The 27,500-nt window shown below is 41.2% G+C and overlaps 2 protein-coding genes across 16 annotated transcripts in view; one reads left to right on the forward strand and one right to left on the reverse strand.

The window, feature by feature from the left end:
* The window catches only part of LOC132979196 (up-regulator of cell proliferation-like), a 79,857-nt gene extending 70,632 nt beyond the window's left edge, over positions 1-9,225 (reverse strand). The window contains exon 1 of one of the 2 annotated variants that reach the window (XM_061045553.1): positions 7,611-7,629. The gene's annotated coding sequence lies outside the window, so the exon portion shown is untranslated. Of the gene's footprint in view, positions 1-7,610; positions 7,630-9,206 lie in introns of those variants that run through there. The other variant, XM_061045429.1, reaches the window with a different exon arrangement.
* A 12,907-nt stretch (positions 9,226-22,132) lies between these two features.
* Positions 22,133-27,500, forward strand: part of LOC132980801 (serine/threonine-protein kinase BRSK2-like) — a 575,981-nt gene continuing 570,613 nt past the window's right edge. For all 14 annotated transcript variants that reach the window (XR_009674213.1, XR_009674205.1, XR_009674375.1 and 11 more), the window contains exon 1: positions 22,133-22,596. Coding sequence is in view for 3 of the 14 variants with exons in the window: in XM_061047215.1 (XP_060903198.1) it covers positions 22,509-22,596 (88 nt within the window). In the remaining 11 variants the exon portion in view is untranslated. The remainder of the gene's footprint in view (positions 22,597-27,500) is intronic.

Here is a 27,500-nt window from a genome sequence, read left to right on the forward strand (position 1 = left end):
GGGCTTGCATTTCTTGCAGTTTTGCTTGAGGGATTCATCGACTTTTTCCAGAAGATCCTTTGTGAAAGAATCATGGTAATCTCTGTCTGTCTTTGCAGTATCTTCAACAAATCGTGTGCAAGATGCAATTACACTGTCTGCACGGCTCTGTAAGTCTCGTTTTATTTCTTTCTTAAAAAAGAAATTCATGAATTGTGTCTTTGTCATTTTTATGTGATCAGTTTTGGCCTCAAATGGATCTTTCCCGAATTCTTTCAGGTCCCCAATATTTTGTAGTTCCTCATTGACATTAAGATTTACAAAATGTTTTTTCAACTGGTCAAGGACTCTGGCAGATATATCTTGTTCTTTTAGGCCAGATATGTTTACAGTGACAGCAGCCCACACTTTTTCAAACTCTTCTTCCAGCTCCTCGTCTGACAGTGTGCGTTTTTTGCAGTCGCTCAAAAGTTTCATAACCTGCTCTTCAATCACTTCTCTGTGATTTCTCTGAAGGTCTTCAGCCTCTTTTGAACTTTTTTTACATTCAAGTGCACAATCCAGGTCATTGTTGGCTGAATGTTGGATTTCATTTGTAAGACCCTCGATCCTGATGATGAAGTCAGTTTTGTATTTCATTATCAGATTCACCTGTCGGTCTTTCCTCTTGAAGTAGTCCTGGAGTTTCTGATCCATTATTTTTTGTTGTTCTTTTATTTTGTCAGAGACCTCTGACTTTTTTGATTTGACCATTTCATTCAAATGATGAAGCTCAGACTCATTTTCAGCATTTAGGATTTCCATTTCAGTTTCTGTTTTCCAGCGGGAAACCTCTTTTCTGAACTCCCATTCCCACTGATTGAACTCTTTGCAAAGGTTGTCATAGGCATGAGCCACAAGAGTGTTTCTGAAACTAAAGATGAAGTTCTCAAACTTAACAGCTCTCCAGAGACTTGTGATCCACTCCAGAAACTCTGGGATCTGTGACACATGATCACTTTTGTCTCTTTTTACCGTCTCCAGAAGATTTCTCTTGAAATCTGCCACAGCTTCACTGTAACCTGTGTTCACTGGTGCCATTGGTGGGGTGCCATGCCACAGTCCTGGGATATTCCAGTTATTTTTTTCCAAGTCATAGTCCAGCACATCTGTGAATAACTGTATGGAAGGATGATTTTCCATTTCAGCTGCGATTTTGGTCATTTCATTGAGTTGGTCCAAGAGGTGTTTTCGCTCTGTCATGTTCTTTGCATGGGCAGAAACTCCACCCACATTCTGGTGCACAAAATGACAAACTGGCTTTTTCCCAATTTGCTTCATCCTCAAGAATGCATGAGTTGCAATTTGAAGAAAATCCTTCATTTCAGTGGAGTTCTCCATTGCAACATTGATAATGGTGACATCACTTAAACCAATGACAAAGGTTGCCAGCTGGTTGTCATGCTCACAACTGTCCTCTAGTTGTGCCAAACAAGGTGACCTAAGACCCTCTGTGTCAATGAGAACTATAAAGTCATAGTTCAACTCACTTTGCATGTCATCACCTACTCTGAGAAAGAGCATGTAGGCTCCTCTTGTGCATCTGCCACTGCTGACAGGAAACTGCACACCAAACATGGTGTTGAGGAGTGTTGACTTCCCTGTACTTTGAACACCCAACACAGTCAGCACCAACAGTCTGCTCTTCTCTCCAACCTTGTTGTGAAGGTCCATTAGCACATCCGTCACCCACCTCTGTGGGATGTTAGACGCATCTCCATCGAGAAGCTCTAAAGGATATCCATCCAACAGCATTTCAGCAGCCAAACCAGGGAGTCGAGATATTTTATCATCAGTGTGTCGTGACTGGGAGGAAAACTCATAGATTAGTCCCATCTCTCTCATGTAATGCTCTATTCCCAAAGAGCTTTCCAGCAAAGCCTGGTCCAGTTCTGCAATCACTTTGCCGTCTTTCTCCTTTTTGTTGCATTCTTCTGTCAATTTGTGACGTAGTAAAGATAGTTTCATTGCAGGCTGCAAATGTGCATTCAGTTTAAGTTTCATCCACTTCAGGAAAAAATCTCTTTTCACTTTGTCCTGTTCAGATGATTGTTCAATGAAACTATTCATAGCTTTGGATAGTTTGTGTTTGCCAAGCTCCTTGATGATCTCTTGTTTTTCTTTTTGCAGTTCAGATTTATATTCCTCCAGTCTAAGATCACTGCAGTTTTTTAACCTACATTCTTCCATTTCCAACTGTGATAACTTTTTCCAGTTAACACCTTGTAAAGGAAGTGTTTTGTTCTTGTACTCTGGTATAGGTCGCACACCAAGTCCTTTCGCAATCTCCTCAGCCACCTTCTTTTGGTGTTCACTTGTACATTCATCCTCAGACAGTCCCAGGTCAACTGCCTTGTCAAGCATGTTTTCGATTTTCATTGTATTTGTCATGGATTTTTTGATGGTTATACTAAGTTTCTCTGAAAACTCAATCACATTTACATGTGGGTCTTTGATTTTCACACTGCTCTTTGGTAATTCTAATTCTATGACTGTGTTCTTGACAGTCATCATGTCCTCTCTGGCATTCTCAGCCTTGCGGTTTACAACCAAGAACAGTTTAGATCTCACATCTTGAAGAGATGTCAGAATCTTGTGCTCGTTTTCTTCAACTTTGTCCAGGAATACAAAGGTAGCAGTCGACACTTGAAAAAGAAAACTGAATTGTGTAATTGACTGACCAATGTCTCCTCTCAGATTGGCGACAGCAATTGGTTTTGGAAATGTGTCAAGATTTTCTCTGCCACATGGAAGGTACCAGCAGACCTCTACCAATCCATTTGAAATTTTCCTTTCATGGGCTCCTCCTTTCATATCTCTGTGTATGAACATGTTGTTGTTGTACTGGCCAAGGCTGAGAATATGATTCAAACACTGGGACTTGGATAAACTGCAGTTTTTAAGCCTCACAAAGGAGAAGAAGGGTAGTTCTGTCTGGACAATGTTGTCTTCAACAAACCCTTTTGAACTTGACATTTCATGTGGACACCACTCTTTGACAATGTCTCTCAGAGCCCAGACCATCAAGGTACACTTACTATTGTTGCCATGGGGCAACACTAGTGGGACAGAAAACTGGCACGTCGACATTTTGAGGGCCATTTCTTGTTGCAAGAAGCTGTCAGAACAAAGAAAGAGTGCTACTATGAGGTCAAGAAGGTTCACCTTATTGTCTGCAGAGTCCTCTGCAGTATAAAGGTCAAGGACATCTGTGTTTTCCTCCTCTTCATCATCTTTGTTTGATAATTGTGTACAGTTCCTGCATTCTGCATTGATTTTAAATAGTTTCCTGAGAAAACACCATGGTATATCCTCCACTGATGAAACAGCCTCATCATACACACTGTTTCTGTTGATCTCCAAGAGAGACCGAAGAGTGAGCTTGTTGGGATAAAATCTCTCCAGTCCAAGTTGTGAGAGAAAGTTTAAAAGGACTGTCAAAGAGAAAGAGAACATGTTTACAACATTAGGTCTCTAGGTTTCATATTGATTACAAAAATATATTCCTTTACGTATTCCTAAAAAACAGGTAGTTTTGGCATTTATGCAAGTCATATTTAGCAACAAAGATGGGCACAAGTCACTTGCAAATCCAAGTCAAGTCTCAAGTCTTCGGGAACAGCTGCAAGTCCAAGTTGAGTCTCTTTGTTTTATGAATAATAATGATTAAAAAATATATAATTATATAATTACCTTGTATCCTAACTTGCCTTAAGCTGCTGTTTATTAACATTTCTCTGTTAAATGATGTTAATATTAAACATTTACTGTCTTTTTTTCTTCTCATTTTCATTACCATTAGTTGTTGTTGTTATTCATTTCTTCACTTATGTAGACACTAAAATTACCTATTTTCAGAGACAGTTCATGCAGTATTATTCTGCAGTGTTCAACTCTCATCAACTGTCACTGCCTCTTCTTTGTCTTGCGGTGAGGCTCCTCGTCCTCACCGCCGCCGACAGGCAGGCCTTATGTCTCGGCTGCTGAACACTTGCTGCCGACAGGCTGGTTTTGTTACTCGGCTGCTACGGCCAGCGGTGGCCCCAGCGGCCAGGGGCAAGTGGCAGCCCCGGCGGCCAGCCGCCAGATGCGGCCAGTGGCGGTCCCAGCGGCCAGCGTGCGCAGCAGCCAAGACACAAGACCGGCCTGTCAGCAGCAGCCTTCTCACCGCTATATTTATATTTTGTCGCCATTATCAGCTTTCTCCATAGAGCCTGTTAGCATAGCTTCCAAGCAATATGGCGGACGTTAAGTTTCGATTCTGGGAGTGAGTTCCTACTAGGGGTGCAGAAATGCAAAATGTTCTCTAATCGATTACTCTTCCCATTGTTAAAGCGAGTACTCGAGTAATCGTTTTGTAGTTCTTTTTTTTTCTGTGATTCTTTTCCCCCACGGGAGGCCCCGCCCCCAACTATGACGCGATGCCGACTGTATCTATTGATTAATTCGAATCTTCGGGATTTGAATAATTGTTAGTAAGGGCGCGGTCACACTGGCCATCCGTACCGTGCTGTACCCAAGCACGATTGCCCCCCCCGCAGCGACATTCCCCCGCTGGCCGGCGCGGCCCGCGGTCACACTACACAGGACCATCCGTGCCTAAGCACGATTACTTCTTGTACATAACGTCTTAATACAACACATGCACGCTTTATGTTATTATGAAGCGTGCTCAGTTTACAAACAAGCGGACGAGAGAGAGAGAGAGAGAGAGAGAGAGACGCGCAGTCGAGTCCGCGTCTGCACATCAGAGAAAAACACAGAACATGACAGCTACTAAGAGGTCTTTGTATTAACATTCAAATATGACATTTCTTACTTCAACAGGCAACAAACCTCAAATAAAACTTCACTCAGACGTATCTTATGACCGTTTCAACACTTTATTATAATTAGAGCAGTGAGTGTGGCGAGCGGACATCAGACATCAATGCGCACTCATCGCACGTTGAAGCTGTTTTGACAGAAACATTCTGTTAACAAAGACTCCAGTCTGCAGTGTAGAGCACACTTTACTCTGGGAAATGAAGTTACAATAGAACAGGTGAACGATTTAAGTGTCTGTCTGTTTCATCTTTCTCCTCTGTGCGTAATGACACACTCGCTCAATCTCGCTCGTCCGTCCGCTATGAGCTATTTCTCCTTATAAGGTTGTTCTGTTTTGTAGTTATTAAAAGAATAATCATCTAAAATTCCAAAATATAGGAAAACATCTAGTTATGCTGCTCTGTCCTGGATGATCAGACGTCATTGCTTTAGCGGAGTAAAGCGGTAATCGCAAAGTGAAAGTCCTTCTTTTTCTGTGGACTAAAAAGACAATTTGAACTGAACTTTCGTAGATCATATTGCATATTTCGTTTGTTTGGGACTTTTTGTTCATTGTGAATTCATAGGGGGGTTAATTAAATTTTTATCAGGGTAGCAGCGTACGGATCAACAACGGACGCGTTTCAGCACAGAGCCTTTATCAGCGCTTTGTTTGTCATCTATTTTCTTTTTGCGCTCGTGCTCCTTTTTTTCTGTTTTGAATTAGACCTATCCTAGAACCCACAATGCAACAAGAACCATTTACAAAAATGTGGACTACAAAACGATTATCGATTAAAAAAAATTTGTAACCGATTATTATGTTACGAGTACTCGTTTGCACCCCTAGTTCCCACCCACTGATCTGTGATTGGTCTGTAGCTTCAGTGGTCGAAAATATGAGGAACTAGCGTTGTAGTTTCACCCCACTAACCGCAACAGCTTCTGATGACGCAAAATGACGATTTTTGCGTCACTGGAAGCTCTTTGTCAGACTTAGAAATACAAAGATTTCCCATCTCAGGGGAAAATGAGGACGGGATGCACGACCATTCAAAAATACTACCAGGTTTCTAATGATACAAAGCTTAATGCAAATGGATGAAGTATCCCTTTAATATCTAGAGAACACTGCTACAGTGTGTAATGAGTGAGTGGTTGAGCTAAACAAATAGAGGGGGAGCAATGAAGCGTAGGAGAATGAGGAAGTTGCTTATACTGTATGTTAAATTATAATTAAAGGTTTGTGAAAGCTCTTCTCCTGAATGTAGGGCTGAGCGGATCGCCTGTATCGCTTTAGCCTCTAGTCAGTCCAGACTGAAGCAGCTGAAGGGGATGTTCCCGTCATGGTGTCATCTGTGGAGTGTGGCCGCTCGCGCAGACACGGAGCGTTACGCATGATGGGAGGGAATGACACTCAGCATGTATTGAACAATGTGCCAGAATTACACAACAATAGGGTTGGGCAAGGGTCCCAAACTTCATGTCCAGTCTGAAGTCTTAGAGGGGCAAGTCAAAGTCGAGTCTCAAGTCATATCTGTGTGCGACTTGAATGTGAGTCTGAAACTCAAGTCCCCATCTCTGGTAGTGACTATATTACCTTCACTTGTCCAGTTAATCCATAACAATTAATACATCACCAGTTTGTTCTTAGACTTATTGATTTATCAGAAACATTACAACTCTATAACAAAGAAACATCCTCTACTGCAGGGGTCAATATGTATGGTGATTGACCTCTCTGTTAATGTCTATATTCATCAAAACAATGTTTTATCCTAACTTTCCCAACCAATCAGAATGTTCTCTTAAGCCTGGCTCAGACTGCAGGATAATCGGGCCGATATGAGGTCTGATTCCTCCTTTCTGACAATTGTGGGGTCGCTCCCAACTCGAGACTGCTCAGAAGCAATTATCTGCTCATGTTTTCTTGTAGTGTGAGTGGTATTAAGATCTAATCTTTACGTCCCCGATCTGTTCAAACATCGTCTGAGACACTTGAATTTATTTAAAACATTTGATATTTAGAATTTAAAATCTTGACGATTACGGCATAAAAGGGTCTGGCAGAAGTCGTGTTTGACTACAATGACCGCGAGAGACAAGGGAAGAAAGTGGACATTAGTGTTGGACTACTGTAATGCATATGACAGTTACAATCTGACCTCCAGCTCTTTCTGAAGAATATACAACCCATGTTGTCTACTTCTCCCATTTTTTCACCCAAAACTTGTTTGAGATTATGGAAAATAATATCTTTTAGGATTCTCCTACCGTGTGTGATGCTACCTGAATTCAGGAAGGATTTTAAAACCCCTGCAGTTTGAGCCAGGCTTTCGAGCCATATCAGGACTGATGCTGTTAATGCAAATTCAAAACATTTGCATCTGCTGCTTTAGCTTTGCATGGATGATTCAAATGTATCCTTTATTATAAAGCAAACTCAGAATGATTGGTCTTTGTCATCACTGCTACAGCTGCAAGAGTCTTCCAATGTTCCAATAACTTGTTGTGACCAAACTTTTATTTAAATCTTTTTTAAATTCTTTTCACAGTGACTTCAAGTTGGATCAATTTAGAAATTTGCTTGCTCATGCCATGACTGAGTTTTCCCTTCCTAAACACTTTTACCTGAGATGCATAATTTTTCTTTAACATTTAAATGTTTTTATTCTTAGAGGTAATTGTTGTATGTGGCTTGAATGACTCATAGATAGTTCATGGATTACAAAACTAAAGGCTGAATGAATGATAGAACATGTAAAAGTATTGTAAAGGGATTGTACCTGTTGGATCTTCTTCTTTGTTATGTGAAGACATGGTGACATGGCCGCACTTTTCAATTAGCCTTCCTGTTCTTTCAAACCTGGAGGAAACATCAAATACCATCTGTTTAGTTTTACAGAACCACACATTGGGTTCTGGCGCTTCACTGCAGATCAGCTTCAAACAATTTCAACAAATCAAGCAAACACTAACTGACTGGGTATATTTAGGTATATATTTACTAGTAATATGAAACATGAGATTGTACACAAAGTCTATTGATTGAGAAAATATATGGTGTCCAAGGGCAAGTGTTTGTAATTCAACTTTGAAGCGAGGTTCAAACTTTTGACTCTGAAAGGTGATAGGCGTTAACGATGATAGGCGAATGATAGGCGTTCCTGCTTCTGAAAGTCAGAAGCAGGAACCAAAACTATTCTCTTCCTGTATAAATTCTTGCCATGTACAGCCTTTTGTTCTCAAGAGTTTCAATAAGTGTCAGAGCTCCTTAAAACATGTGTGTGAAGTGTCTTGTTCTAAATCCACTCTGATCCTGTATTTGATCATGCCTATAAACCCCTCTATTTCAGCCCTGCTCAGAACAGGCTGTTTCTGTGTCTGTACCTTTAAATGTAAATGAGCTGTGTCTGACCACGCCCCCTCTCTGGAAGGGCTTGGGTGTCTCAGGCTTTCTCGCTCCATGTCCTATTGTTTACTGTGAGAAGGCAGACTCAGAGGGCAGAACAAACACCTAGCTGTGGGAGTGTCACCCACCTGGGGGAGGGGTTTTAAGATGTAATTAAGCTCAACTATTAAAGCTGGGATATTCTTACTAATGAAAGAGTTCATATCTGATGAACTATCTTGTGGTTATTTATTGAATATTTCAAACTGAAATCAAATCATCCCTTGAGATGAAAACGACGCATTTTAGTTTTGAAGTAGAAATGAACTTCTCTAAAACAATAGAAAATAAATAACTTGCATTTCTTGAAAACAGTTATTCCACAGTGTTTACATTTCACTCTTTTTATTCAGTGTCGTCTTCCCTAAAGACAAAATGTGTACAAACAATGGACATTGCTTGTCGCGGATTGGATGTATCGTTACGTGACCCTGCCCTGAAAATAATCAAAATAATCAACATGGGCAAGATTACATCAATGAGAGGTTCTGAATGTCGGTTTCGATTAATTTTCAATTAATTGCCCAGCCCCGCTATATGCCCTGAATCTGTGTTATCTGCATTTTTTCATTTTTGGGAATATTGTTTATTTGATGTCCCTTTTTTGGAATTTACCCTCAAACAAGCGATCAAAGTCCATTGGCCAAATTTGTCACTTTCAGAGGATGCCATAAATGGATGTAGTGCCCTTAAAGTCCCCATGAAATGAAAAATACATGTTCCTGGTTTTAATCCAGCTTTCCTGTGTTAAATTTTCATTTATCTGCCAAAATATTGAAATAAAGCATTTTATCTGAGTTTAAAAAAATAACTGTATTTTCTCTTCCTGTAAAACATTTCAAGTGTCTAATGACTCATCATACGCTCTTCTATGCAATATTTAAAAGTTAATTTTGATATATTAGAATAAGTGAAATGGTTCCAGACTCACCAGACATCAGTCGTCACAACAGTCTGACGCTGTCTCTGTCACCTGTCGTTTTTATACTGCTCTGAAATCAAAAGCATTTGATTCACCTGTCTAACAGGTTAATGTTTTTGTTTACTCTCAGAGTTTCCACATTATTTACAAGCCAATCCCTCAACTGGAATGTTCTCAGTTACTTTACCTAATGAAGGCGATGGGAGCAGAGGCTATTATAAAGGTATTGTGAAATGAATCGTGTATAAGGGTGCAGTCGGAGTGTGAGTGTGTGTGATTCCTTTGGATGTTGCTTGGCCTACTTTTTTCACCTGGAGAGTTGGTAGAAAAGAGGTAGTGAGGGATTCCCTATTAATATTCTTGTTAGGAACTTCCGCGGCAGAGTAGACCCATCATAGGAGAGCTGTCTGTCCTCCAGTTCAGAAAGGAACGCATGGAGAAGTTTGCTGAGCTCAAGAATCCTGGATGAACAGGGGGCAGAGCTAAAAAAAACTAGTCTCGTGTCTAGTTACACCCACTGAAACATACTTAACAGCGAGAGTGGATTGCTGCACTTTCTTATCTTAATCTACTGCTCGTTATGTCTGTTAGTTTTTCTAGTTCAAGGAGCTTTTGTGATTAAAAGGCGCTATGTGAGTCTATTGAGAAGGATAAGGACTCCTATTGTGACATAATTCACAGCTTTTTAATTTAAGTTACAGACACACTTGTCACTTATGAATGTGAGTATTAATAAAATGTTTTATTGAGTTGAAGTTAATTTGGTAAATGATTCATAGAGCTAAAAGTCAACACCAATTTTACTTTGTATCCTGCAAACTTTTGTAAGTACTGCCTTGAAGTTGGCCTTAAATGTCATTCTCAGTGGTATTATAAAGGTCTTAACTAGTCTTAAATTTAACCTTGAGAACCCTGTACCCTGAACAAGCCCCACCAAATCGTTTAAGATTTTAAAAGTCGTTTAGTGTGTGCCAGCTCTTGATCTCCTTTGTTAGGCTTCATAAAATGTTGGACTTGCTTTGTAGTACAGTCTGGGGTCACTGCCCTGCAACACAAACTACCAAACAGAACAGAGACAGAGACCCTATTGGGAAGATAAAGGGGTTGTCATGTTATTTAAAGCATTATTTTTATACCACGTTTGTTTTGTCTGATTAGTTTTGTTTCTGTATTTGTTTGTGAGTTCACTTCAGTATTTCCTGTGTTAGTATGTTTTATGATGAGCGTGAAAATGATTTCTTTGTCTAACTGCTTTTGCTTGCTGATCATGTGCTTGCGTGAGCTTCTGGGAAAACAATTCATTGCCATCTTCCTTTAGCATCAGAAATGTTGTCCAGCAGGTATACACACCCGTATAGAGCAATAACATCCTTTTGTTTATACATCTGTTTGTTTGTCTGTTTCTCAGAAATCATAATCTGGCAGCTGGACTGTTTTTCATACACTTACTGTAAGTGTTGTCTGGTTTCAGAGAAACGCTTTTAGGTTTTCCAATAAAGTCGAACTGTTAATTTCAAAGTGTTATATCATTTTTGCATACCAGTTTTTATGGCATGGCATTTTTAGGGTTGAGGTCAAGACCACATTAACCAAGACCAAGACATTCCTGAGAGTGCTTCAGCCGAGACCAGACCATGACATGTAGGGATCGAGACTGAGTCAAGACCAAGACCAAAAATATCAATGAAAAATCATCATGTTGTGTACAGGGGGCGTGTCACTCACTTAGACCATAACATCGGGAAGGTTGCAGCCGTAACCGAGGAGTAGAAATCAAATAATGAATGAATTTACGTTATTCGTTCTTTTATAAAGTGGCCTTTTCCTTCTAATCACAGTAATGATGTAAATAAACAGCCTATCAGTGGTGGTCTTGACTGGTCGTGATTTAAAATCCAGAGTCAGTCTAGTCTGAGACCGAGACGAGACGGAGTAAAAATGACAAGACCAAGACCGATTTTTATGTATTACAACACCAGGATTTTTATCCAATCCAGAAATATACTCAGTAATTGGTTGGTAAACCAGACTAAATTGAAGGAAGTTTTTACAGTAATAAAAGGAGTCTCTACAAATTGAGTTTGTCTGGTACGAGTATGGGAAGGGAAGGGGTCGACGGGTTGTAGAAATTTGGTGTAATGTCCCTTGATTTACAAAGTATCAGAAAAAAACATACGATATACTTTATAGTCCCCTTACAGCGTTTCCCCTAGGTTGGAGTTGTAGCAGCGTAGGTGAAGTGGAACAATATTTTAGTTGAGTGCAATTTTTTTTTTAAACGTATTTTCTTACAGCACCCTATTGTCATAACCCGGCTCGTGGGTGATGGCAAAAGACGGGAGGATTCAGAATTTAAAAAAAGAGAATGTATAATTTATTTCAAAACGATGGTCACATTTGAGTCACATAAGCGCAAATTAATATAATGTTAGTTTCTAAGGAGATAAGCTGGAGCCCTGTTCTTTCTTTTACTCTCTTCCACTCTGTTTCCTCTCCTTTCATTTACTTTCCTTTCTTTTGTCCGCTCATAAAAAAAAAAAACAGCAGCAGAGGTCATATTTCAGCAGCGGTGCACCTCTGCTGCTAGATGCATAGAGTGGAAACACTGCCTTGGGGAGATTTGTCTTGTCTTTGTGACACTTTCAAACAGATGCTTTATAGGGTGAGGAGGTAGGTGATGGGAGGCAAAAATATCGGTGATTTCATATTCTCTGTTTTTGTTTTTTTCACCACAATTATCATACCGCCTGAGTTTGGTTTCACTGAGGAGAGATGACCTCCTCAGAGCTCTCCAGCAGTCTGAGTCACCTCAGTTTAACATGAATGCTGTTCTGCAAAAATTCCACCAGGTGGCAGAACCATACAAGATGTGCATCCAGTGGACATGCACATACTGCACCAGCAAGCTGGGTTAAAAACTACCTACACTGGGAAGTTTTTAACTCAACTGCTGGGTCAATTTAAGATAATTTTAATTATTTTAACCCAGAAATATGGGTTGCCTGTTTAGCCCAGCCTGATAGTTCATATATTCTACCCAAACTTTGTTTGTTTTGAACTTTATTTCCGGTTTAATTTAACCTAATAAATTTGTTGAATATTCTTCCCAAATGTTGCTATATTTTAAATTGAAAACTGTTTCGGTATTTTACCTAATAAACTATTATTTTCTGTTTTTATTTTAGTAAAACCTTTAAAAAAGGACATTTGAAAGTAAAGATAGATAGATGGATCAATCAATCATTATTTGTTTAGCTCCAAATCTTAGCCTAATGTCCTCTGGCAAGGAGTTCCAGAGCTTAGGGGCTCTGAGGTACAAAGCTCAAGAAAGAAAGAAAGAAAGATAGATAGGGAGAGAGAGAGAGAGCATTATTTGTATATTGCAAATCCTAAAAAATGCTACCTCCAGGCGTTTCCATTCTGCTGTGGTGGAGGTCGGAGCAGGCCAGCGGTGGTTGTGGGAGTGACACAGTCTGATGGTGGTGGCTGGGCGTCTGGGACGTCGGGTGGTAGTAGTGCCTGATCACCTCTCTGAAGGTTGGGGGAGCTCCGTCTACTCCAGAGCCCGGCCTCTGCTGCCGGTACAAGACCTCCTGGATGGATGGATGGATAAGAAACATAACACACTAAAATAACCACCAAAAATGTTCCAACAGGCTCCACCCAGCGTTTGGGTTGATTAAATAACTTGAGTCAGGTGTTCAACCTGAGTGAACAAATGGCAGAGAAAAGTTCCATTTATTTTCTTGGACGTATAAGCAGTCTTTCTCAAATATTAAACTTCATTATTTTTAACACAATCCACCTTAAAGGTCTGATTTGAACGGGAAGCAGTCCATGCTGCCTCTGACAGATAAACAGAGGGAATGTGAGGTAGCATGTTGTGAATTGTGTTTAGTAATTACAGTGTTTCACCAGTTTAATTGCTGTGCTGTAATCTAAATGGGTTTACAGACGAACACTCTAAATGAGCAGTTTTATAATAACCAGAGAACTCCACGCGTCTCACTGCATCTCCCACTTAATTAACATCAATTTGTCTGTGGAAGAGCTTTTGTTGAGCTGCAGCCTAGCAGGCAGCGATTAGAACAACAGACTTTGTTTTCTATTCAGTTCAGTTGTTTCGTCCATTCTTGCGAACGACTACATGAACATCCAAACAAAGACAGAACAAAAGGAGACGTTTCTGAGATTCTTCTCACATGGTAACAACATGGAAACTCATTTTTCTCAAAGATAACTGATACAAATCGTTGCACTCTTCTGTTCATTTTTGATTTAAGAAATAAACAACTATATAAATTATATATTTCTTCTTCTATTTTGAAACCCAGCTGCTTACCTAAACTCTCTCATCCAGGTCTACACTCCCTCCCGCCCACTACGCTCTGCCAACGTCTGATCCAACCTTCACAACAGGGTCCTAAGTCTCTAACTAGACTCTTCCCCTCTGTCGCCCCCCAGTGGTGGAACGAACTACCAAACTTCAATCTGCAGAGTCCGTCTGCACCTTTAAGAAAAAGCTAAAGACCCAGCTCTTTATGAACACCTACGACCTTCATGATGATGATGGTTTTTTCTTTATAATGACAATGATGATATTTAGGATGGTTTTGATGCTGATAAGAACTCTCTAGAACAGCTGTTCATGTTGTACTCTGCCTCTGGTCACTTCCTGTCAGCACCTCTGATCACTTCCTGTCAGCTGTCCTGGACCGCGGCGCGCACGGAGTATGTGTGAATTGGGGGTTACTCTCTGCTGTTCGTTGCTTTGAATAAAAGCGTCTGATAACTGAATTGAAAAGTTGTAAAAAGAGTTTTTCAATAAAAAAGAGAATTTAACACTAGGTATAAGAAACGACTCAAAATTAGCTGAATTGGTCAGGAAATGTTTTTTTAAACACTTTTTTTTAACACAAACATGTTTTTGACCCAAAAATTGTATCTTTTTAAATGACTTAGACTTTCAGACAATGCTACATTCACAAACAAACAACAGACAGAGTTTGTCAGAGACAACAAACAAATCAGTTCTTGACAAAGATGAGCGCTCCCTCCTGTGGTCTCCTTGGGCAATGACACACACAAGGGCCAGATGAAAAGTAAAGTATAAGGACGCACTACCGTCACATTGTAAGATTCAATGTCAATCAATCAATCTTTATTTCTATAGCACATTTTAAACAACCTTGATTGCCCAAAGTGCTGTACAAAAACACAACGTAAAAACAACAAATAAAATAACATATAGAATGAAACACAATAAAAACACAATAAATAGGAGCATGAATTAAAATTTTAAGATTTCAGGCTCAAATTGTATTAAAAGCCAGAGCAAAGAGATGAGTTTTAAACAAAGATTTGAAGCTTTGATGGACTGAGCAGTTCTTATATTAACAGGTAGACTTTTCCACAGATTGGGAGCAGCCACAGCAACAGATTACATTGAAGGAATGTACGTACAGGCCACTGCAGGAGTTACAGGAATGAACCACTTCATGGTTAAACCCAAGAACAAGGGACACGATAAGGAGAAGGAAAAATAAAAAAATACAATATGAAGAAGTTATTGTTTCAAAACTGTTTTTAAATACATACTATGATCTGCAAATACACGCCATCCACAAGAAGGATGTCACAATGTTCCATACTTCAATACTTTTTGATAACGCAAGTTTTCAAACGATACGATCCTCTCTTATTTTATTTGTCTAAAAGCACAAAAACAAAACAACTAAAGATCAAAGTTTATTTTAGGGTTTTTCAATACTTTAATTTAAGAGATAGAGTCAGAAATCAGGAGGGGAGAGAGGAGGAACGACACACGGGAAGGGATCCACAGGTCGGATTCAAACCTGCGTCACCCAACGGGATAACCACAGCCTCCGCACATGGGGCGTGCGCATTTACCACTACGCTACCGGTGCCCCAGATCTTCATATTTGTAACCAAAAGCTGCTGCAAAGAAAAATAGAGAGCGCTGTCTAAATTGCACAAAAATGTCGGCAACTTTCAGTACCGAATCTTTGCCGACATTTTTGTCCAATTTAGCAATTTAAGAGTTTGCCTGAATTTTTATGGTATTTTGAAGAAGAATTTACACATTATTGGGTTCCTAGGGGGCTGCACGGTGGTCCAGTGGTCAGCGCTGTTGCCTCAAAGCTAGGAGGCTCCTGGTTCAAATCCCCATCAGACAAGGCCCCTCGGTGTGGAGCTTGCAAGCTCTCCCTGTGCATGCGTGTGTTCTCCCCAGTTAGTCCAGCTTCCTCCCACTGTCAAAAGACATTTTGTCCGTAGATGTGAATCTGAGTGTGGCTGGTTGTCTGTCTCTATATGTCAGCCCAATGACAGCTGGGGTCGGCGGGGAAAGCGGTATAGAAAGGGATGGATGGATGGGTGCCTAGGACTTCTATTTTGTCTTTTCTTCTTTTTTAAATGTAACTAGAAACGTATCAAAGTGTAAAATTCTGTTTTGGTGACGGCCATAAACGCCTGTATCTATGAAGCAGGAGAAATTAGCCGTGTTGTGTTGTATTTAAGTCGCCTCTCCCCTTCCTGTGTGTTTGGTCTTGCCGCTGCTTTGTTTCCAACGACACTCTGTTTGCCTTTGTATGATTACACACCGAAATTAGTCTGAATCGAAATTAAATTAGCGGAAATACTATTTGGGAAGAGATGTAATTTGTTGGAAACGAGCCGATGAGAGTTAATTAAAAACACCTCTGTGCACGGAGAGCTCACAACAAACGAAACGAGTGAAAACATTCGACTCCATTTTTACACTGATGAGGGTTTCAGATGAAATATTGAGCCTCATCAGCGTTGATGGAAAATTTATTCAAATCAACCAAAAACAGCTTACACACATTTCACTGATTATTTGACTCTTTCAAAACGACATGCCATAGTTCTCACAAACATTTTAAACATGTTCTCTTTTAATTTAAAGTTAATTTCTGCTCTCTCTGTCCGTGTTTTATCTCTGTGTTTCACTCTGTATTCAGAGGAGAGATGTTCCCTTATGTGGCTTCTTTGGCTTGATATATGTGAGTGAACTGAGTGTGTGTGTGTGTGTGTGTGTGTGTGTGTGTGTGTGTGTGTGTGTGTGTGTGTGTGTGTGTGTGTGTGTGTGTGTGTGTGTGTGTGTGTGAGAGAGAGAGAGAGAGTGTGTCTGCATTATCCTGCTCCGTTGGCAAGGCAGCCACAATAGAGCTGACTAATGCAGAAATAGACTGCAGGCTAAGCTTCTTTTTCTACAAATGTCTTGAAATATGAAGGGCGCATTCATTGGTCCGACTGTCGCTACAATATTTATATCTCCCTCTTCCTTCTTCTTCTACAGCTAAAGAAATGTGCATCACCAGTTTAAGTACACACACCTGCTCACACACACAAATATTCACACAAACACAGAAATGGAAAACATGTATGTCCAGTTCTGACAACGCTCACCATAGAACCCTTTCTTTTGATAGCTGGATTTGTGTGTGTGTGTGTGTGTGTGTGTGTGTGTGTGTGTGTGTGTGTACAGTGTGTGCATCTTGTTTCAGTGTGTAGGACACTGATGTAGTGTGTTTGGTGCTAATGGCTTCCTGAGATGCAGCTCATCTTGTTGGTTGTTGTGGGAGAAGGAAGCATCAAGATAGAGAGAAAAGATCCAGAGAGTTTTGTCTGATCTGCGACGAGGGCTGCGATAGAAAAAGCACATTGATATATAATCGTGATAACACTTAGTCTTAATAAAAATGTTTTTTATGGGTTATATTTCATCATATTTTTTGCCTATAGCCACCTTTTGGTTGATAGAAAGATTCAGCTGTTTGGTAAATACTCTTAAAAAGACAGTCTTTGTTGTTTGAAGGTTTTATTCCCCTGCACACCGCAGCACGTGTTCCCACAGTGACCCGCAGCCTGTTATGATTTTTTCACAAGCAGCTCGTGGCACTCAGCAGAAAAATACACCGTGAACATGATCTGTGCATCGGAACAGGTTTCTGCCCTGATTATTTTTCTTGGTTCATTTTTCCTCAGGACAGCTGAAGGAAGAGAGAGTCGAGCCCTGCAGCCATGATGATAGCCTTTGCACATGGATCTCGCACTCTGGACATTGAGGTAAACCTGCACCCCACCTACACACATCTGAAAAGTTAATATTACCACATCAACACTTGTCATATTTTACATGGGAAACAGCTAGCCTGAATACTTTACGTTATCTAGCATCTGGCAGGTGCTAACTGAACAAACAATTTCACTGGCTGACAGACTTCTCCTTAAAGGTTTGTTTACAGCTGTGCAAAGAAAGAGTTTGTCAAAAGTGAGGGGAGGATGGTGGTCAGGGTTAAATCGATGATGACTTTAAGAAGTTAATTGGACATCTCCCTGCATACTTTGTCCACGGGGGGGGCGCTATTTTCATCTGCTTTAAATTAAAGCCTAATTTATTCCTTATGAAGTGGCTATAATTTAAAAAAATGCAGAGGAGAATTAGCAGGATTTGGGGTTAGCGAGGTAACTTCAGGGTTAACCCTGAGTTTTCAGTCCTACTCACTTCTGACCTGGGTATATTTATATTTATACATGGAGCAGCAAGAAAATCAGCCAGTCTCACAGATGACTGCAGTAGTTCTTGAAATCTGTACTAATCCAAAAATATACTTTGAATCCATGAATCCAGAATCGTTTTGAATCGAATCGTGACCCCATGAAGGAAAATCGAATCAAATCGTGAGACACCCAAAGATTTCCAGCCCTAATCGCCACGGTAACTTATGCTGCACACATGGTGCTTGATGGTGGCGCTCCCGGAGCTGATGGAGAGGCGGGAGGACACTTCATGTGTCCTGCATGATTTTACATTATAGTCCGTAAAGTTAATGATTATTGTTCACTGATATCCTTCATCCATCAACAGAGACTAAAAAAAAAGCACCGGAGCCTTTGAGTTGGGTTTTTAAGATGTAAAATTATGAATAGCTTCTTATGTCTTTGAATTATATCTTCATATGTTTAGTGTCTCCATGCTGCTCTGTTTGTTATCGTCAGAGCTGCAGATGAAATATAACTTCTCAAACTGTTATACATGAAAGAGTCAGAGCAACAAATTCAATTAACAGAAAAAACAGGAGTTATTATCGTCAATTTTAATGTGAACTAACGATGGGAAGAAAATATAATAAGCCGCAGTTTGCACATTAATACTCAGCGATGTTTCTTTTTTCTGACAGTTGTCCTTCCTGCATTTGTTCCTGCAGCTGTGTATCTTTAGTCTTTGGGAGCCTGTTTGTCTTAAACGTCTTTATGTTATTAATATAGTTCAGAGTTTCATAGATATGATGATCTGCTGACAGCAGACGCAGTGATTATTGTGATAGGTTATATGAAGCTAACTCCGCCCCTTTTATGTGAACACGCTCTTTGAAACTCGAGGGTTACCTATCAGGTGGATAACCAGCTCCGTATGACTGTTAATCCTGTTTATGTTAGGGTTAGTGAAGCTAGATAACCCAAAGATAACCTGGGTATGTTGAACTCACTTTGTAGTATAGACCCCAGGTTTCAACCAACCATCCAAAACAAAACACCATGCGTACAACACTGATTTGTCTCTACATGTGCCAATCAGTCTCGAGGTAACGGCTGTTGCTTGGCTAGCCAAGTTTGATGATTCTGTTAGTTTTTGGTTTGTTCTCTCTCCTTCTCCCCCTTCCCTTTCTGTTCTTTCTCCTGCAGGTAGGCGAGTGGCAGGAGGTGTGGCTGGCTTCTCCTCTTAGCCAGCTTCCTGCTTCCACTTCCTGCTCTTTTTGTTTATTAAACATGTTTTTTGCATCCAACTACCTGTGCCAGTCTCTGCTTAGGGGTTTGAATTATACCAAAACCTAACACTAAGCTTATAATACTAACAGGACCTGCTGCGTACCGACAGGTAGACAAGCAGAGTTTTCCAAAAAGCTCCAGGAGAGTGACAGCTTCCCTCGAAAAGCACCAGCCAATGAATATGTGTAAACGGTGGGTTCAGGCTGAGAGTAGAACTGTAACGACCTACTTCAGTGAGGCAAAAAGCAATGACACCCGACCAGTGCAGGTGACCAATTTGTGGATCGATACAGGTGGGGTTGTGGTCAAATTAAAGTGTCCCGATTTTTGGAGGTTTGAAAATATGTTCAACCTACTGTAACTGTGACCGTAAGTCAAATCAACATCCAGAGAAGTTTTCGGGGTTTATTAAACCAAAGCATAACAAAATAGTCCTTTGAAAACTCTCAAAACATGATGATTATTAGAATGACGGCCATCAGAAAATACTCAAACCTACTCACCCTTTATGTCTGAGTCCCCTCACATGACTGAACAGGTAAGACAACACCACGCCCAGGTGCACCGTATCCACCGACGACAGCATTGTAGTGAAAAATATATCTAACAGAATGTCTTAAATATCCACTACATGGTTTTGTTTGTCTGATTGAATAGTTTTCTTAATGTTTTCCCTGTGATCCAGTCTGAATCTAGACTTCTACCTGGATCACGATGAACCTTAATTTTGGATTAAAGTTTTCCCAATCCTACTTAAAACCTTTGAACGACACCAACCGAAGGTTTCATCCAGATAAAAACCAGGAAACCAGGATTACCGGATCATATGAGGTTATGTGATCACTCTTTTAAAACAGAATGAGTCAACATTTATGAATTTGTTCAAATCTGATGGCTTTAATTCTGTTTTATCAAACAATCAGGCCCTGGAAATAACCGCTGCCTACGTCAGTTTATTTGTGTTTGTGTCATTGTGTGGCGTTTGGCGTTTGGCTTAACCCTTAAACAACAAAGTCACACTACTTTTGGCCTGTTATGCTTATGAAGAAGCAGTTTTGTAAAGATCAGACTCATAAATCATTTTTAGAGGTTGAGGGCTCTGCAGCTCTGGTCTCGTGTACTCCATAACTCACTCAGCTGTTATCATACAGAGACAGTCACACACATCAGTCCTGCTTCCTGTCCTCAGAGACGCGGCTGATGATGGCAGATTATTTCACGTCGAGGTGATTAGGACGAGCAGTTTTACAGCCGCGGTTCTGTCTGCAGCTGTCAAACAGAATAACAACCACCAGGGGATCAGACAGCGGAGATCAGGCACTGTGGCATGAATTTAAGAGGGAAATCATCATTGATCTGTGGATGGGGGTCGCCACCTCCACCTGTGTCGCCCACAGAGGGCGGGGCTGGCTGGGTGGGGGTGTTACATTAATTAACAGGAAGTAATTTAGGGGAAAGCTGTCCCGTGGCGAGCAGGTCTTAATGTGGTAAAATGGAGGCCCCCCTGTCTTTGTTCAGGACACGGTTTTAAAGGAGGGGGGTAGATAAGGGAAAGGGGGAGGCAGAAGGAGGAGGAGGGGGAGGAAGGGGAGGAGGGGGAGGAGGGGAGGTAGTGGGGGAGCCCATCTGCTGCTGAGCGTGCTGGGTCAAAAGGCTTTTGTTGTGAAGGAGTGATGAGACAGAGAGATGGTCGTTGTCACCAACCGCTGGTTTAATCAAGTGAGAGTGTCACAGTGTGGAACCCCCCCCCTCCACACACACACACACACACACACACACACACACACAAGGTGAATAGTAATTGCTCTTCATATTTAATGATTAATTGGGCGTCTGACTTATTTTATCAATGAGGTCAGTAAATCTTGCTCGATCAGTAGTATCGAAAGTACCAAAGCTTTAAAAAAAACTACGACTCTTAAGTCATATTTCTATTTTAGTTGCCGTGGTATCGAAACAGGTATCGATATCTTAAAGTATAAGATAAAAGTTTATAATTATGGTATTCAGTGACGACCCTTATAGATTCAATGAGCTGACATTTAGAAATCAACCAAACATGTACATGTGAAGATTTTTCTTTGATTTATATTTGTTTAAAAAAAAAAAAAAAAAAAAAAGATAGTACAGCGAGTCTCCCCAGTGCATCTTGGGAAATGTTAACATCTCATTTTTTTGTCTGAACAGTGGCAGCCTCTCATCTCCTTCCACTGTCACCTCGACCCCAATTCAAACACCAGCTCCTGTGACGCAAGCTCTCTGCGCATGCGTGTGCGGTAATTAAAGCAGCTGCGTCAAGGTGGTGGAAGTCAGACGAAGTGGCCTTCAAAATAAAACCAGAATATTCAGACAAAACCATACATAGGTTCACTTAAAGGGTTCTGGATGGTTCACTTTAAGAAATGACACGTAGGTAATTGTAATATTTAACTTGGCATTGTCATATTTTCAATTCAAAGTGTTATTGAGGGTTAATTGTTTAAAATTGCAGTTACATATAGACCACATCTTTATGCGTACCTGCAGAGAACTGCTGCTGTACTCATGTTCCCTTACGGACCGAGCCTCTATCAGTTCTGATCGGCGCAAGTTTGAAATGCGCAAGTTTGTTTAATACACCACTGCTTATTGTTGCTGAACTGTGGGCTTACAGGTGTGGAATCAGAGTGATGATAGTTTGCACAGAGGCCCTAGAAGAACACATGTTATTATCTTAAGAGTATATAGAGATGAGCTTCTGATGTTTAATGTGAATAATAAAACAGAAATAATATGGTGGTTCGTTTTTATCTGATAAGCCATTTGTATAAATATGAACTAATGTGTCAGCCTATCATGTCACAGGCAGGACCACTAACTAGAGGACTTCTCCAGATGTATAGATAGATTGAGATTCATTGATTCATTGATTCATTGATTGATCATGCACAGAATTTAAAGTGACCTCTACAAAAGTAGAGATGATCTATTCTTCGTTTTCACCTTTGATTTGATGTCATTCTGGGAACCACCAGTGCAACAGTCCTGACAGTAAAGCGAACAGCTCGTATTTTGAAAGAGACCACCGGAAGTGCACGTTCACCTCGGCTCGTGCTGACGCAGGCTGCTGGAGTGGCAGACAGCAGCAGCAGGAGCAGCAGCAGCAGCAGCAGCAGCAGTAGATGCTGTCCCATCATCAGATCACACCCAACGGGGCTGCAGCGCACCGCTCCTCCGGCACCAACACCATGACACCCCGATTCAAACCCGCAATCTGAGCCCGCACGAGGAACTCAACGGAACTTGCACGAGGACACCGAGAGACGGACCTGGAGACTTACGCGCGCGCACGCAAGGAAGCTCGCACGGAGAGACGGTTGTTGCAGTGACCAGCGGCCAAAAAGGACAGGGACGCCGACCTAGGCGAACTCCACTGCGCCGCGGATTTGCGCTTTTCTCTCCCAGAATCGCGCCCGACACGAAAATCGCTCCCAGTGAGTCATTTCACACCCGAACATGTCATCGTCGGCAAAGGACAGCGGGCATTACGCCAACTATGTGGGACCGTACCGCTTGGAGAAGACGCTGGGCAAAGGACAGACAGGTTAGTGAAAGCCCCCCCAGATGCTGGTGATGCTGTCAGGAGTCCCCGCAGCATCACCGCCGCTGACATCATGTTGGTCTGCAGTTTTTGCATCAGTGTGCTCAGTGTGCCGATGCGGGAAATGTGCAGCGGAGAAATGCTTGATAAAGTGCGGATGTTTGAGTTGAATGCGGCTTTGCAGAATGCACAGATAGAGGGGTTCCTTTTAATCATGATGATGAGGGTGATGATGATAATGATGGTGCTGATGATGAAGATGATGACGGTGGTGGTAGTGTGCCTTTAATCCTTGTTGTCAGGCAGAGAGGGGCTCGGTGATAATGGGCCCTTGTGATTTTTCTTGTCTCTAATTCCGTTATAGCATCCATCTGTCACATGGGCCGCTCTGCAGAAGAGGCAGAGCAGTGATGCTGCACTGTCCGGTCCACACACACACACACACACACACACACACACACACACACACACACACACACACACACACACACACACACACACACAGCATATCCAGCTCACGGGTTAACACATACACATACTGCAGCTGTAACACCACATCTTTCTGCATTTCTGTCTTAAAGGAGCATTCTGCTCATTTTCAGACGCTCTCGTGGGGGGTTAAGATCACAGCCTATCTGAGATCTCTGCGGCCGACTGTGTGTTACAGTATCAGTTAACATGGAAAACAACGATTCATTTAATGGTTGTTACTGGAATTTTGTCAAATATATCAAACTTCAGTGTCGTTTTTCACATTTCCATGCATGATTATGGAGAAATCTGCTCAGTCTTGATGTGATGTTTGAAGAGGAGCTGGTTTATACTTCATGGCCACACTTGAGGCTGCAGATTGTGCTGCTGAGTTATATTAACCCCTACTTGGATGTGTCCTGTGGGTCATTGCACTCTGCATGTTATCAAGTATGAAAAAAACATGTTGCAAGTTGATGGTCATGGTCCAGCAGGCCAAGTCTAAGATTTACTCTCCTTTTAGCTCAGATTTCATCTCCACCACCTTCTGATGGAAACGTTTGGCTCTTAAGCTGCTACGTGCTCCAACGTTTTCACTAGCTAGTCACCAACTTCCTCTCTCTGCCGTTTGGTGTTTGTTGAGCAGGATGTGTATTAGAAAGCAGCAGCCTGCTTTACAAGCATAGAGGTTATCAAAATGTTACATTTTCAAATGTTACAATCTTTCTTATTGTAATGATTGGTCGTATCAAAAAGTTCAGAAGATTATAAAAACCCTGACAGATGTTCAGTCATACTTTTCACCTAAAGCTGCCACAGGCGAAAGAGAGCGATTCCACTAAGACGTTTGCAATGACCTGAAACGTTGCATGTTCTGGCTCTATAAGCAATACGCTCAAACCAGCTAAAAAGCTCCTTAAAGCTGATGGGAGCTGGTCAAAGTGATGAACATATAGTTTTAAGGTTACTGTAATGTTATCAGAAAATATCGGTACCATGTTATGTTCCTGTGGAAATGGGCGTCTTTGGTTGGGAACTGGAGGATCGCCAGTTCAAGTCCCGGTGTGGATCAAATCTGAGAAGTGAACCCCCCCCCCCCCCCGACCCCGATATCTCTCCATCAGTGCATGTTCACAGGATCCTGTTTGTGCATGTGTGTGTATTTCAGCGTGTGTGTTTAGCATGTCTCCTTAGCTCGTTCATTAAAGTAGGTCTTCTTTTATAAAAGAGCTCCTTCAAAGTTCCTACATTAGCAACACTAAAAAACATCCATCGCAGTGAACATTGTGTACAACTAGGATGGTATGATACCAGAACTTATCTAGATATCTGTTTCATTACCATGGCAACAATAGAAGTCCTAGGTACCTGTTATTGTGTATTTATTGTTTTTGATATAAGGAAGACTGTGCACACTGTCTGAATTGCCAAAATTACATTGGACACGTTTCGGTACAGAAACGTTGCCAACGTATTTGTGCTACTTAGACAAAGCTCTCACTCTTTAGGTTGCTGGCTCCCTGCTGAGACGCACAGACTCACTGTAACTCCACAGCGATCTGTCACTGTGTTTGGCGCAGTTAGTCCGGTTTTCACTGTATGGATGGAAGTCTCAGGCCAGGTCCGCTGCTCCCCCACCATCTGTGGACACACGCAGCCAGAAATGATCAAGGTGTCTCTACCTCCACTTCCAGCAGGTAGAAGAAGCTATACTCTGCTCCGTTCCCTTGACGGGTGAATAATTCATAACCAACCAATTAGCTGGTTGGTTGAGATGGATTGTAGCAGCTGCTGTATTAATTACACAATACTTCTATTACCGGATGGAATAAAGCTGCAGTAATGTGCATTTAACTCGAACAAAGACGCAGAGATAATTTGATTTGCTCTCCATCAGGATTCATTTTAGTAACTGAATCAGAGGAGGAGGAAAGGTCCAGTTTCACACTACTATAAAATACCCACAATCCATTTCTCCTCCAGGGCTTCTCTCGGTTCAGGACCAACATGAGTGGCTTCAAAACTGTAGGTTTCCCACTTTCCTGAGGAGAAACAGGCTGAATCAGGCTGTAATTAGCACTATCATTTATTAAAACATAAATTTACTGTATATATCATGACCCAATTTAGAGGTCTAACCAGAGGCGGGAGAAGGCGGCGTAGTTATTGTTTGATGTAGAGCGCTCTGAAACGGGAATTCAAGTCCTGTGTGAGACAAAGTCAGTGTTGAGTTTTTAGTTTGAACTCCACTAAGATGTGTTCCATAAACTTCAACAATTAGTTTTTTTTTGTCTAAATCTACCCACATCACTCTGGTAGTCAAAAGAAGAAAAAAATCACTTCTATCTGAACCAGTTCTCTTGCCCGCTTCCATCGCTGCAACACCTGTTGGTTTGACCTGATAACTGCTCTCATATCTGGCAAACATAGCATGTTTCCTTAATGTCTGATCATATAGTAAGCTTTACTTTACACACTCTGCACGCTGCCTAAATTGCACAAAGAACTTACATGATACAATGTTTTTGTGCGATGTGGCTTCCAAATTTTTGATTATTTAAAACTTGAAAGTACCACACATTGGGTGCCTAGGACTAATATTTTTTCTTTCTGTGACATCAAAACAGGTCTTTATATTGTTTGATTTTCGGTTTCATATAGAAGTTTAAAACTCTGGTATCATGGCAACCCTAGTACAGATCCTAGGTGCTCTGTGCCTGCAGACTCGTCTTGAACTGAACCTGAAAAGAGCCCGAAGCTCTCAGCCGACTGAGTCAGTGAGCGTCTGTGGAGCTTGTGGAGGTGTTTAAGTACAAAGGCATGTAGAGATGTAGAATCCCTGTGCAGACGTGTGTTTCAGTGTGTGTGTGTGTGTGTGTGTGTGTGTGTGTGTGTTTGTGTTGAAGTCGAGGTGACTGTAGTGCAGGCTGAAGAGGAGTGATGCTATGCTTGTCGAGGGTTTGAGTCGAAGGCTCTGGTGCTGAGCCGGCAGACAGGGAAGCCCATGTACCATTAAACCTCCTCCACAAGTGCAGGGCAGCTCACGCTCTTTGTTACTCTGTGTGTGTGTGTGTGTGTGTGTGCATAAACACAGGGGATCTCTGAGGGAGTGGACTAATGGTTATTTTCCTTCTGATGTTGGATATGAACCAGATTTTTTTTTCAAATTTACATTCAGTTTATTAACATGCAGGAAGCACGACTCGACCCCATTGCATAGTAATTTGAACTTTAAAGAAGCTTTACTCGAGCGCCAGTTCCTGCTCATAATGTGAATATGTTTGAATAATGCTGTGCTGAAACAAATCAGTATTTTAAAGATACAGTTTGTAGATCCCTCCACCAGGGGGCTCTCAATCAATACGACAATAACAAAAGATAACATCGAGGCTGGCGGGGAATCATGGGAGTTCTCTCACCTATCCCCCACTCTGTGAAAACAAACTCTGCGAGAATATGTTTACAGACGAGCTAATGTATCCAAGTATAATTTACATGACGTTTTTATCACAGCAGCACACTCAGCGGTCTTTGAAGAAAAACTACCGGGAATATCATACATTTTGAAAATAGCGCTGTGACATCAACAGCGACTTTTTAAAAAGTTGAAAGATTTTCAATTTTAGCGCTCAGAGCAGCCGCACAAAAAAGCTGGAGCACTCAGAAAAAAGACACAAAGGCGGCGGCTTCCTGCTGCAAACGCTCTCTACTCATTAGAAACAATTGAAAAAAGATGCTGACGCTCTGAAAAAAACGCTAGCTGGACACAGGAACTAAGGAGCGATGTTGATTGTGACCTTGAATCTCTCTGTTTTTTAAAAACTGATCAATCAACATGCGATACATGATGACTATTTGTCAGATTCACTTTATTTCAACAAATCACAAAAACGCATACAGCAGAAGAACCTGACAATAGAGACTCATACATTGAGCATGATGTCAGAGGAAAATAGCCACTGTGTGAACTGTGAAGACAATCCACAATTTAACGTGTTTTCCTGCTTTTTATGACCCTGAAATCATCAAACATTTTAAGAAGCAGGAGGTGACTCACACAATACGCTTTGTGTTCAGAAAGAATAATAAATAAACAAGCTAAATTGCTGTCTTTAACCTGGAGCAATGCAAAGTAGGATTGTCACAACACCGGAAGTTTAACCTTGAATAAATACGAGGACAAATCGAGAGAAATCGTGGATTTAATTACCAGAAACTGCAGGAAAACTCCTGCACGCTGCCTCAATTGGACAAATAAGTTGGAATGTTCCCAACATATTTGTGCAATTTAGACGTGTGGCCTCCTCTCTCCTCTGTCTTCAGTTGTAGTATTTCAACAATCTGTGACTTTTTTGAGTCTAAATCTGCTGTGCTTATCATTTGTTAAAAATCTGATATTCAACCTTTTTAAATCCCGTATTGAAGTTATTATTGAC

This window comes from Labrus mixtus, chromosome 1 (genome assembly GCF_963584025.1).
Source record: "Labrus mixtus chromosome 1, fLabMix1.1, whole genome shotgun sequence".
In the NCBI taxonomy this organism is placed as follows: Eukaryota; Metazoa; Chordata; class Actinopteri; order Labriformes; family Labridae; genus Labrus; species Labrus mixtus.